Source organism: Mya arenaria, chromosome 6 (assembly GCF_026914265.1).
Source record: "Mya arenaria isolate MELC-2E11 chromosome 6, ASM2691426v1".
NCBI classification, from domain to species: Eukaryota; Metazoa; Mollusca; class Bivalvia; order Myida; family Myidae; genus Mya; species Mya arenaria.
Genome location: NC_069127.1, coordinates 31,114,635 through 31,127,571, shown reverse-complemented (window position 1 = coordinate 31,127,571; position 12,937 = coordinate 31,114,635). Strand labels below are relative to the sequence as shown.

The 12,937-nt window shown below is 33.3% G+C and overlaps 1 protein-coding gene across 14 annotated transcripts in view; it reads left to right on the top strand.

Annotated features, from left to right (window-relative positions):
• The first annotated feature begins 1,160 nt into the window (after positions 1-1,160).
• The window catches only part of LOC128238598 (uncharacterized), a 44,150-nt gene continuing 32,373 nt past the window's right edge, over positions 1,161-12,937 (top strand). For 10 of the 14 annotated variants that reach the window (XM_052954680.1, XM_052954684.1, XM_052954692.1 and 7 more), the window contains exons 1-2: positions 1,161-2,069; positions 12,555-12,655. In XM_052954680.1, coding sequence (XP_052810640.1) covers positions 1,671-2,069; positions 12,555-12,655 — 500 coding nt within the window. In that variant the 5' untranslated portion in view covers positions 1,161-1,670. Of the gene's footprint in view, positions 2,070-4,520; positions 5,227-9,498; positions 10,491-12,554; positions 12,656-12,937 lie in introns of those variants that run through there. The other 4 variants (XM_052954683.1, XM_052954687.1, XM_052954689.1 and 1 more) reach the window with 4 other exon arrangements.

The following is a 12,937-nucleotide window of genomic DNA, read 5'->3' as shown; positions in this document are numbered from 1 at the left end:
AAATGAGATTATTAGAGGAAATATGAGCCATTAATAGGTGAAATGCATGGTGATAAATGAGATTATTAGAGGAAATATGAGCCATTAATAGGTGAAATGCATGGTGATAAATGAGATTATTAGAGGAAATATGAGCCATTAATAGGTGAAATGCATGGTGATAAATGAGATTATTAGAGGAAATATGAGCCATTAATAGGTGAAATGCATGGTGATAAATGAAATTATTAGAGGAAATATGAGCCATTAATAGGTGAAATGCATGGTGATAAATGAGATTATTAGAGGAAATATGAGCCATTAATAGGTGAAATGCATGGTGATAAATGAGATTATTAGAGGAAATATGAGCCATTAATAGGTGAAATGCATGGTGATAAATGAGATTATTAGAGGAAATATGAGCCATTAATAGGTGAAATGCATGGTGATAAATGAAATTATTAGAGGAAATATGAGCCATTAATAGGTGAAATGCATGGTGATAAATGTAATATTTAGAGGATGTATGAGCCATTAATACCGGTAGGTGAAATGCATGGTATTAAATGAAATTATTAGAGAAAATATGAGCCATTTATAGGTGAAATGCATGGTGATAAATGAAATAATTTGAGGATGTATGAGTCATTTATAGGTGAAATGCACGGTGATAAATGAAATAATTAGTGGATGTATGAGTCATTTATAGGTGAAATGCATGGTGATGAATGAAATAATTAGAGGATGTATGAGTCATTTATAGGTGAACTATATGGTGATAAATGAAATGATTAGGGGATGTATGAGCCTTTAATCGGTAAAATGCATGGTGATAAATGAAATAATTTGAGGATGTATGACCCTTTCATTATTGAAATAAATATCAATATTGCGCTATCTAAATCAGAAGTGTGCGCTTAAGATGTAATTGAAAGTGATAGGCCTATTTGAAGCTTACACAGACCCCTTTAAGACTAAAAAATCCTGTTTTCGTGATAAGGGAAGTATTGAAAGGATGTACGAGCGTTAATAGGTGAAATACATATCAATATTGCTGCCTAAATTAGAAATGTTTGCTTAAGATGCAATTGAAAGTGATAGGCATAATTCAAGCTTACAGACCCTCTGATAAATGCATTTACATAGTTTGTTTAGGAATGTTTATAGAGGTCTTTAGATTAATTTGTGAATATTCTATCAATACCGTCAAGTTTCATGGAGATATTTTAATGTATTGATGAGAATTTGTTACTATTTGTGGATGAATTTCAATATTATTTAGTTTTATACTGGTTTTGAATATTATATCAATACTGTCATGTTTCATTGAGATGTATTTATGCCAATATATTTCTATGTCGAGTAAAGTGGATTAAATGCATTATTATTTTTGCATGTTTAAAAAACATGAAAGTGTTGTTAATCTTTAGAAAGTTGAGTTACATGTAGGATTTACGCTGAGATTATAGAGATTAAGGATTAAATTATGAATGCTTGATATACATGTGATCTAAGGATTAGTAAAAATTAACAGTTGAAAAAGAAAACATTAATACACTTAACAGTTATTGCATTGGATGGATTTAAAACAAATGAGTGGTCTACTTTTTAATAAACTTTAAATGTTAAAAAAGTAGAGTATAAAAAGATGTAGTGTGCTGGATAAATAGGTTCAGTGGCAAATACAAATGGAAGTGATAAGAGCTAATAACATTATATTTAATAAATCAGGATCATCAAACGCGGGTACCCTCAAGGCCGAGAAGCATGCCTTGTACAAATTGTCCAAGACGCCTGTGGACCAGGGCGCACAGAAGGACATTCATATGCCCTATCCCGCCAAGACCCCTGGGGCTGGGAGTCCAAAACTCCAACCCCTCGATAATGCAGTAAGGGCTCATGTAGGGCCCATTTTAGGGGCTGGACAGAGTGACATGAATGATGGGGGAAAAATGCTGCAGATGAGGGATACTTTCGGAATGCCTGTATTGGAGACTCCGTTGTCATGGAAAAAGCGGGAAAGCCCAGCTGACAGCGGCATTGAGATGACACCTGTCAGCATGTCCCCACCTAAAGTCAACCCAAAGGTATGGTATAATTCAGACTTGAGATTAAAAACCTGTAAGATTCTAAACTGGTTAAACTTAGGCTTCACAACAATTTCTTAAAATAATTTTGCAATTGAGGGGATTATCCGTCAAAAACTCTATTATTTGTGAAATTACAACATATGTTTTTGCGGTTAATGAAATTTTGTAGAGGATTTCAGAACATGACAGTTAATGAATAAAAAATGTCAAGTAATTGTCATAGCCTTCAGATGCCATGGTTGTCTGCCATGGCGTTGTGCGAATATTTTAACCTTTGACTATAACTAAAAAAAATATTCAAATAAAATTAAGAACCGATTATTTACAATAGATAATATGCTAGGACAGTTAATACTTAGAAGTGCAATTGTGTAAAAAATTAGGTAAAATTTGATTTCATTTTTAAAACATTAATATTAATGACATTTGTAAGTCAGCTTGAAATGGACTTGGAAACAATTGTTAAAAACTTAAACACCTAGTCAATGATTTTAATGATATTCTGAGGAGAATAAACGCCTACTTTTTAATTTCTAATACTAATTTGGTACAAAATGTAAATAACGACTATACACAAACATATTGAATAAGGCCTATCACTTTGTCGGAAGTTTTTTTCGAGTTATGCCCCTTGACCAATTGTTAAAAATGGACATGTTTAAGCACCTGCTAGCATTCCAAATCTTTTATTATGGCGCTTATTACAAACATTTTGTTGAAAATCTTAACACAGAAAAAGGTAAAGTAGAAGTTGAGGGTCACTTCAATTTGTATTTAATAAGTTTTCCACCTCTCACCCAAGAGGTTGTGGGTTTGATCCTCACCAGTAGTATTTTCTCATGGTCTCTTAAAATGGACACAAGTACTGGTTTCTAACCAGCAAACAGACTTGAGAGTGATTCTATAAGCTATCAGCTTTCATCAGAATCGAGCTAAAAGAAATTAGTATTAACAAAACTAACACAGACAGACAGATAAATGAGTGCCGTTATGCTGCCAAGAAATGTTCATACTTTTAGCCTGAACAAATAAGTTGATACAGGATTAAGCACCTTTAACTCTGATTTCAGGATGTAGTAAGCCATTCTTATTGATAAATACCATCACAAAATAAGAAGCAAAAGGTCACTAAATCAATAAGGCAGCACTGGTATAAATCAGATCTTGTTAAGGCAGTTTATTTGAACGTGGGCCAGCGAGTACGGGTAGCAATCATCATTTAAATGCCGTATTTGGTAGAGAAAAGATATCTCTGCTATCATTATCAAAACGGGTGTATTGATTTCAATAATCTCACTTGAACTTTATCACCGCGGGAAAATCGAGTTATTCTTATAAATTGATTATCAATAGAGCATGGCTTATCATTACATTGAAAGGACATTAACTTAACTTGTCATTGGAAGCAATCAATACTGTATTTAATGCAATAAGAAAACTATTAGAAAAAAATAAAGGAGAAATTTATTCATATTGAAAGATTTATTCATATGAGTAACAGTCAACTATACAGAAATTTTCACTTGATATAAATATATACTAATATTTATACAACACTAAAAATAGTTTTTATACTGATGTTTAGTGTTACGTTTATTTTCTATATATTAATATTTATATTTCATTTATAAGCTGCCAACAGTTATACAGTTGGGAAATCATTAGCATAAAGTAATTTCATGTATTATGTGTGAGTTCAATTTTGGCGATGTATAGAAATAGAGTGGGCGAATCTTTACCGAGCTTATTAATAGACCTCTCTCTAAATTATCAAAATTGGACTTTAGCTTCAATATTTGGTTTTTCTTTGGTGCAAACACCAAGTATATGCTACCTTTCACTACTGACACTAGTTGAACAAGTAAACCTTGGTCGAAAGATTATACCAACTGAAATATACACTTTGAAACTATATTTTGGTTTATCTTTCAGAATATTAATGAACAGAAAATTTGAAAATTCATCGATTGTGACATAACAATTTGGCCCACACAAAAATACAACTCCAAGTATTATAAAATGACATTTTATCAACAATAGATATTTTTTTCAAGTAAATTTGAAAATTCATTGATTGTCATTGGGCAACACAAAAAATGCAAACACCAAATATTATAAGATGCCATTTTCTCAATAATAGATATTTATTGGGTTAATTTTCTTTTTCAGCAATTATATAATGTTAGGTATCAAATCCTATCTTTTTATGCCGTGAGTAATAAATAATCTTCTTAACCAAAATTTGAGAAAGACTTAAATTATCAGATATCTGTTTTCCATTAATCCGACAACTTTTGCTGTATGGTAGAATACAATATATGCCATTATGAACTTACTGGTTAAGAAAAGACACAATATGATCTATACTGTAACATGATATAGTTTCGTCAAAGTGCAGATTTTCAATTAAACAGTGATTGAAGTTTATGATTGAAGACAGTAAATTGAGAATACTTGTTTTCATTAATAATTTAGGAACATTTCAGAAGTATTGAAAGTGTGGCATTGAAATTATGATTTATTTTGAAATGTTAAATTTCTTCAAGGTAGTGCTGTTAAGAAGAACATTTTGTTGATGTAAAAGTTTGGAGAAGAATTTAATTTGTGTTAATATTTTTACAAAATGGTTAACATTTATTAACAAGATTTCGTAATGATGTGGAAAAATGCAAGTTATTCCTATAACAATGTTGGGTAGAAGTTGAAAAAAAAAGTTATGATGAGAAATTTTAGCATATTTTCAGGATGATATAGTTTGTGAGAGGATATTTTAACATATATATCTGGATACTTAATAGTGCACTCGTTGGACAGATTTGAAGTAGTAGTTCTGTGATGAAAAAACAAGTTGAGCCGACGTTAGGAATAGCGTTTGTGTTTTATACTGACCATAGTATTTTTGGGGGAAAACAGCGAAGTTTTCTAATTCTGACAACATCCCAATTGAAGACACTATCAACAAACAAACAATATGATTTAGTTGACATTCTAGTCCACTAAATAACTGAATAAGCACATTCTTGGTGAAAACACCGAGGAAAAACATTTTTACAAACTTGGGATTATGTTGTTAGAACTTCCACCAAAGATGGCATTAGAGCGAGCAAAGACCGACATAGAGGATAAAGCTTACAAACATCTGTCTTTTATGAGGGTGAGTTATTGTATGATGTCGATGGCCGAGCGTTAGTGTTTTGGACTCTGGATGATAGGGTCATGGTTTTGATCCCCACTTGGAGCTTCATCGATGGTAGTTAACTGGCTATCACCCAGAGGGCCGTTTTAATTAATAATTTAAGTGGTATTTTCAATAATTGAAAATCTAAACAAACATTACGAATGGCAACACATGGATTTTTTATTGCCACACCTTTGTGTTAATTTTTAGCTTGACTCTTTGAAGAATAGGTGGGCTAAACCACTCGCCCCAGCCTCGGCGTCGTCGTCCGGTTAAAGTTTTGGGGCAAGTTGGGATTTTCACTTATATGTCCAATACCCTACATTCAATTGACTTAATACTTCACGCAGTTGTTCAGGGCCATCACATGATGAGGTTAGATAACTCCATATTATTCTTTACACAGATTATGGCCCCTGATTGACTATGGAACTTAGGTTAAAGTTTTAGGGCAAGTTGGAATATTTATTAATAACTTCTTTATCCTTTGTTCAATTGACTTAATACTTCACACAGTTGTTCAATACCATCACACAATGAAGTTACATTACTCCATATTATCCTAAATACAAGTTAAGGCCCCTGATTGACTTAGGTTAAAGTTTGAGGGCAGGTTAAAGTTTGAGGGCAAGTTGGGATTTTCACTTAAAACTCCAATACCATTTAATCAACTGACTTAATACTTCACAAAGTTGTTCAGAGCAATCACATAATGAAGTTAGATAACTCCATATTATCTTTTATACAAATTATGGCCCCTGATTGACTATGGAACTTAGGTTAAAGTTTTAGGGCAGGTTGGGATATTGTTTAATAACTTCTATACCCTTCATTCAATTGACTTAATACTTCACACAATTGTTCAGGACCATCACCCAATGAGGTTACATAACTCCATATCCTTAATACAAGTTATGGCCCCTGATTGACTTAGGTTAAAGTTTGAAGGCATATTTGTATATTCTTAACCACATTTTCATAATGGGAAATCAAGTTATTTGAATGACTTGCGTCATTGTTTTGGCTGCTGGTGGGAGGGCAGCATCAAAGTCACCTTATGTATCGAATAATTTTAGTTAGGTTTGACATAAAGAGACCAAACTTGGTATTATTACATCGTTATTGTATTCTAAGTCAAAGGGGCGTAGTAGAGCGCGCTGTCTTACGACGGCTCTTGCTATTACTGGCAAAAGCTCCATTCATACAGTTATGTAACGAAATAAGATAACTTGAATTTACAACTTAAATCAGCTAAGATTTTTTTTGAAACAGACCCAAGGAGTGGTAAATGGTTTAAATCACATGTAGATAGCAGATTAAAAAACGTGAACAGCAGTACATATTATACATTTCCTAAAGCTCTTTAGAGCTTATGTTACAAGTTCACCATTGCGACATAAATTAAATATTAACAGTACCTTTCAAAATGTTAAGTACACCCATGTGCTTTATTACCTTATCTGACTTTCATAAGGCGACAATAAATTGATTGCTAGATTTTCATCACCGCCCGCCCCTCTTTTTTTTACCACCCCTTTAATTTTATTGACTCAAATAAAAATGTTGGACTGGGATCTGACTTCGCTTATTGGTCTGTTACTGTTCGGGAACAGTGTTTATTCATACCAGCCGGTGTGGATGTAAACATTAACATGTCAAAAAGGAGAATTGCTACTATGGTGTTTGTGGTTTATCTAGAAACACATGTATAATTGGTCCCTGCAATTAGGAAGAGCATGAACACATATTCAACGGTGAAACAGTCGTCTAAGAAAAGTAAAAAATCCTACCCCCCCACAACCATTTGTAAAAAATTGGGATGAAAATCTAGCGATTATTTAATTTTGGCCTTAAAGCTGCACTCTCACAGATTGAACGTTTTGACAACATTTTTATTTTTTTGTCTTGGTACGAGCCAATTTTTGCGAAAATCCATGGAAACCAGTTATATAAGACTGCTGATAAAAAATTAGATCGCAGATTTTTATATATAAGTCAAAAATTGATGTTTTATGCATTTTTCTTAAACCGTTAGTAACGGTTTAAACCATAAAACATTAATTTTCGATCGGAAATATGGAACACTGGGATCTGATCTTTTGTCAACAATCTTATATCATTGGTTAGCAGATATAAACGCAAAAATTTGCTCTTTCCAAGACAAAAAATAACAAAGTTGTAAAAATTGTAAATCTGTGAGAGTGCAGATAGTGTTGCAGTATGTCATTTCTTTGATGTTGTTGGTTCTATTGGCAGCCGAGGAGCTAAGCTGCACAATGTGTCCTCTTCTTCTAGTTGATGATGGGCTGCCTGCACCTACAGGGCAGCATTATGGCTTGACCCCACTACTTTCCCAAGTGTACATTAAAAGGGGAAATTTACCCCTGAACTGTCGGTGCTTGGTAAATGCCTAAGTGGTAGTTTTGAAGCAAAATGATGTTATTACCGTGATTCAAAATAAACCTGAATTATCACACAGCGCAACCATTTTGTAAAGAAGAAAAGGCTGCCTTCTTTAGAGCCAGGTCTTCTTTAAGGCTCCTTCAGCTGCAGACATGATTTGGTCTTCATACCAGGGAGTCCAGCGAAATTTGAAAACCATCTAAGACATTCACATGAAATTGTGTTCATACTTAAAAATGCATAACTATGTTTCTAAGTCCAATAATTGCTCTTTGCATTATGTCCCTTGGTTCTAAGCTTAGAGATTGAGAAATAAAATGTACATTTAAAACTATGAATGTAAATATTTGTTTTCATTGCTGCATGACAAATGTAACGTTACTATTAGTTTACATTCTATGATATTTACAGTGGCTTATGAAGTATAATACTTTTTCTAGGCCAAATATCTCTCGTCATCCTCGCCTGTGCAGGTAGGGTCTTTAACTTGAGACCTTTATAAGCCACTTGTTAAATGGGAATATACGCTTGTTCATATTGTTAAGATAAGTATTGAAGATGTTATCTGTGACTCAAATTACACTGCCAGGTTTTAGAAAAAAAACGATCAAATAAGAGAAGTTATAATAATTGGTTAAACACCGACATTGACATTTATTTGCCCCATTTTTGCAAGATATGAACTTGCTGGCAATTTTGTTATCATATAACAAGTAAAATGTAATATTTATCTTCCATCGCAATGATGAACATTAGTTAAATCATAAGTTGTGAAGTGCTCTTATAGCGACAAACATACTTATGCACAGTTTCTAATTCTCCTGTATGATTTAGAACCATTTACCATTTATGGGAGCCATTTCAATGAAGGATTTTAGGCGTTAATCTTAAATCTGTACATATACATGCCATATCCCCCGGCGGGGGAAAATCCCCCGGAATTTCAATCCATCCCCTGGTCTCCCGGCGGGAGATAAAAATCCCCCAGAATTTTACACAAACTGTATAAACCTCACAAATGGCAAGACATTGATTTTCTTATGTTCGCAACTTTGTGTTCATTTTTTACACTGGCTAAAGTTCAGTTCACTCAATATGTACATGTAACAAAATAATGAAACTATGGCATTAAGATAATTTCAATTTACGACTTGAATCAACTAAGATCTCATAAGTGAAACAGTCCCCTTACGTTTGTAGCCAGTGTAACTTATCAACGACCACGCTCTGAGCAGGATCAAACCTGGTACCTTCTGATACGGATCTGATACGGAGTCTGATACGGAGTCTGATACGGAGTCTGATACAGTCTTATCACTTTTTTAGCCATGTTTGTTCAAATTTGGCATGTCAGGAAACACATTGTAAATCGGGCCATGTACCGTAAAATTAATGGCGCAACAAGGACACCTTGTACAATTAAATTTTTTTTTTATGTCTTTTGTCAGTGAATTCAAGAATTTAAACAGAATGATGAAAAATAAACATCTTTTTTTAACGTGATCAAAGTTTTCTATTTAATATGATAAAATATGTATTAAAATATAATTCCACACGTACCAAATCATGATATTGAAAGGTTTCTAATTAAATTTTAATTATGTAGCGCTACGTTTTCCGCTGCCAGTGTATTATTTATCGCGCAATCAATGAGGTTAACTTTTTGAAGGCTTCTTCAATGAAGATGTTTGATTTGCATGAAGTTATTATCTGTATACCCTCCTCCTCTATTGAAGAGCTGAACAACGAAGTGTCCTGATAATCGGAAACATGATCCATTGAGTTTTTGAAACAACTTATAAAGTTTATTGAATAACATTGTATAAGGTTTGGTTATGATAATGTATTAGTTGATATGGACGCATAGTTACAATTGGCCTTTTGTGTGGTGCTTTTTAAATGGCAGCTAATTTAAGTACTTTGGACAATTTTTTTAAATGTCCATTAAAATGTGCAATTGATATTTTTCTATTTCGAGGATTAATTTATGCCACTATCTGATTAATTTCACCAAAGATACCATCAAGATCATAAATATCGGCATAATGTGTTCCTTGTAATTACTTAATATGTTGGCAGCAAAGCCTTTGAAGTTGATCCATTTTGATTGATCATCTTTCTCTTATCAATATGACAGTGTTTTAATACTCCGGATTTTCAAAGGATATTAAGTTTATGTTTTAAAATCCACTTGACAGCAATTTGTCGGTTGAGGAATTAAGGCAAACCAACTCTGCGTTGTGCCATATCTTTGTTGCTGTCGTTTGTGTATGAAAAACAAAACTGGAGGCAATAAACAGTTACATTTATGAGCCTTTCAAAATCGTGATTTGGATTAAATTTAAATTTAGTTCAATAAAGGCATCTTATTAAATAATTTTTATAAGATTTTTTTTATGGAAAACAGTTTGGCGTTATTGAGCGTGTTTTATAAAGTGAATTAATAATTTTTTGCTATATCCGTGGATGTTCAAATTTGGTACCTTTTCCTAGAATTCGACTGTGTATTTAAGATGTACCAAATTTGTATGTGGTAATTTTTAAGTAATCTGAAAGGACTTTTGGGAGTGTAAATCTGAACATAAAATGTCTTGGCATTGCAAAATCTGAGAATGTTAACTGAAATTATGTAATAGTGATAATTGAATAAGCCACGCTTGTGTTTGTGACACTTGCAAAAGTGAAATAAACGGACATAATTCATCGCCATGGCAACGATGGAAGAGAGTCAGTACCCCCAGGTGTTCTCCCCTCACACCAAGGGGCCAATAACTCAGTTTGTACTAGAGGGGAAGCAAGTTAAAACCCCTGAAGTTCCACATGATCATATGGATCCAGTAAGTAGTCGTTTCGATCATGCTGTGTATTTAAGATAAAAATTAACTTTGATAACATGTTAAATGGGATTTTTTTTTATTATCAGTATAAGGATTAATAATTTTTGAGTTGCCTGACAAGGTGACACATCAGTATTACTTTTGGAAACTGTTTTGGCCGCAACTGCATGAGGCAAAACCTTGTGCAGACAATAACTTAAGTACATGATGAAACTTGGTCAAACTTGGTGACAGTTTTTATGGGCATAATGTCTCAGTCAAGTTTGATCTGGCCAAACACAAAGAATGTAGCATGCACATTAAAACAGGTCTGGTTAGGTAGGGATAACCTTTTAGTTTTGAAAAAAAAATTGTGTACCAATAGATCGCATGTTTATCATTTTATTTATAATTTAAATGAAATAAAACATGCACATTACGACATCAAATTGCTGCCAAGAAAATATCAACCAATATGAGTAAACTGTGTCACCTTGTATTAGCAATAATGCCACATGGTTTTATATATTTTCACCACTAATAAGTACTATTATATAAAAAAAGAGGGTCAGGATTCTCAAAAAATGTCATTCGTGTAAACAGAACCACAGCAATTTCTTCATGGCTTATTAGGATACCAAGTCCTGTCACTCAGGCTAAAGTATTTCTAGTGTTATGTCCCTTGATCAACTGAAAAAAATCAGGAAGACATATTGGCATCTGTTGATTGGGTACTATTTATTTTACTTCACACTTCTAAACATTAAAAGGTTATGTGTGTGAAACACATTTGTAGTATAAAATCACCTCACTACTATGGTTATTAAAAGGTTGTAAGTATGAACTTACAAAGATGTATAGTATGATGTGTTGCATTACCATTCATTTTGTGTTAGTACATACTTAAACAATCTTTAACTTTTTTGGTCATTTACTTAATTTTGTGTAAACTACCACTTTCTGTGTCAGCCACTGTTAATATCTACTGCTTCACCTGATTAAAATCAATAATGGTAGACTACTGATTAACTGAAAACTGCCTTCTCATTGGACAAAATATAATGTTGATCACTAACATGAGATGAGGAAATCATTTACCTTAACTCCAGGGTAAAAACTGGTAATATTCATTGTCAATTGACATGACGTCAAGCCACCCTGATTTTCTTTACTGTTTAAGAGCAATCGAGAGATTAATACTACTGTAGTCGCATTATATCCCTGGACAAACAAATGCATTCAATATTATGGGATTCAATATATGGGATTCAAAAATATTTTGGGTTAAACAACGTGGGTAATTATCAAGAACAGCCTTAATCTAATTTGGTGCCATGCAAGTTAAGCTTTAACAAGTAGTCAATCCAAGAGCATTAGTTTTGGGTAAGAGTCGGAAACACCAACGTCTTATCTATCTTTGCTGATCTCATACTTACACTATAGCCTTATGTGGAAACCAGACCCCAATTTAAGTGAAACACGCTTTTGGATCTTATTACTTGATTTCACACAGTAAAGAATAGTTAATCATTATTATACTTTTAAAGAGTTTTGAGATTTCTTCAAAAACTCATTAAAATGGGAAAAATTACACAAATTATAACCAAAAAAATAGTGTGCTGAGATTGCTACTCTTATAAAGGACTAAAGATTTGAACAAGAAATCGGGGTCAGGAGCAGAATTCAATATCATTCTTATCCTTAGACATGCATCAGTAATTCCATTCAGTCTATTGGCCAGTTATTTTTACTGTCCAATCATATTCTACCTTTATACTTAAGTTAGATCTAAGTTGGTTTAATATTGAATACCTGTGACCCCAGGTTTCCATTATGACAAGCAAAAAGGGTGCCAGCACCCCCTATTGAGCATCAACCCCAGGACAAATAAGGAGAGGCTGAATATTTTGTAATTGACAGAGGCTCTAAAGCTCAAACAAACACTGTGCTATTTTTCGGGATTCTCAATTATCAGCTGTTGGAACCGCTGGTACTGATAGGTGATTATAGATGACATAGGCATACACCTCTGTTTAAAAAGCTATAATATTTGTATTCAAATTGTCCATTGCTATATATTTTTAGATCCGGACGATGTACAACCACAGTCGTCGGGAGGCGGAGGAAGGGACAGGCGACTTCTCCATCAACCCCGACCCAGTGCCCTACCAGCCATCAAACTTCATGTATGTCACATTCATATTTGGGTCGAGATTAAAAACCTTTGTGCTGCTTGTTTAGAACTTTGTTAAAGTTAACAACGTTGTTAACATGACCTTTGTTAACTTTCAAATTGTAATCTGCCTTATTTGTTACAAGCTTTGGGACAGTGTTTACAGCTATACTTGTATTATCTAAAAACATGAGCACATCACTAACTATTTTATGTTTAAAAGTTAACAATGATGTCTTTTATTACGTTGTTAACTTAAAACAAAGTTCTGAACAATCTGCCCAAATGGTTAAAA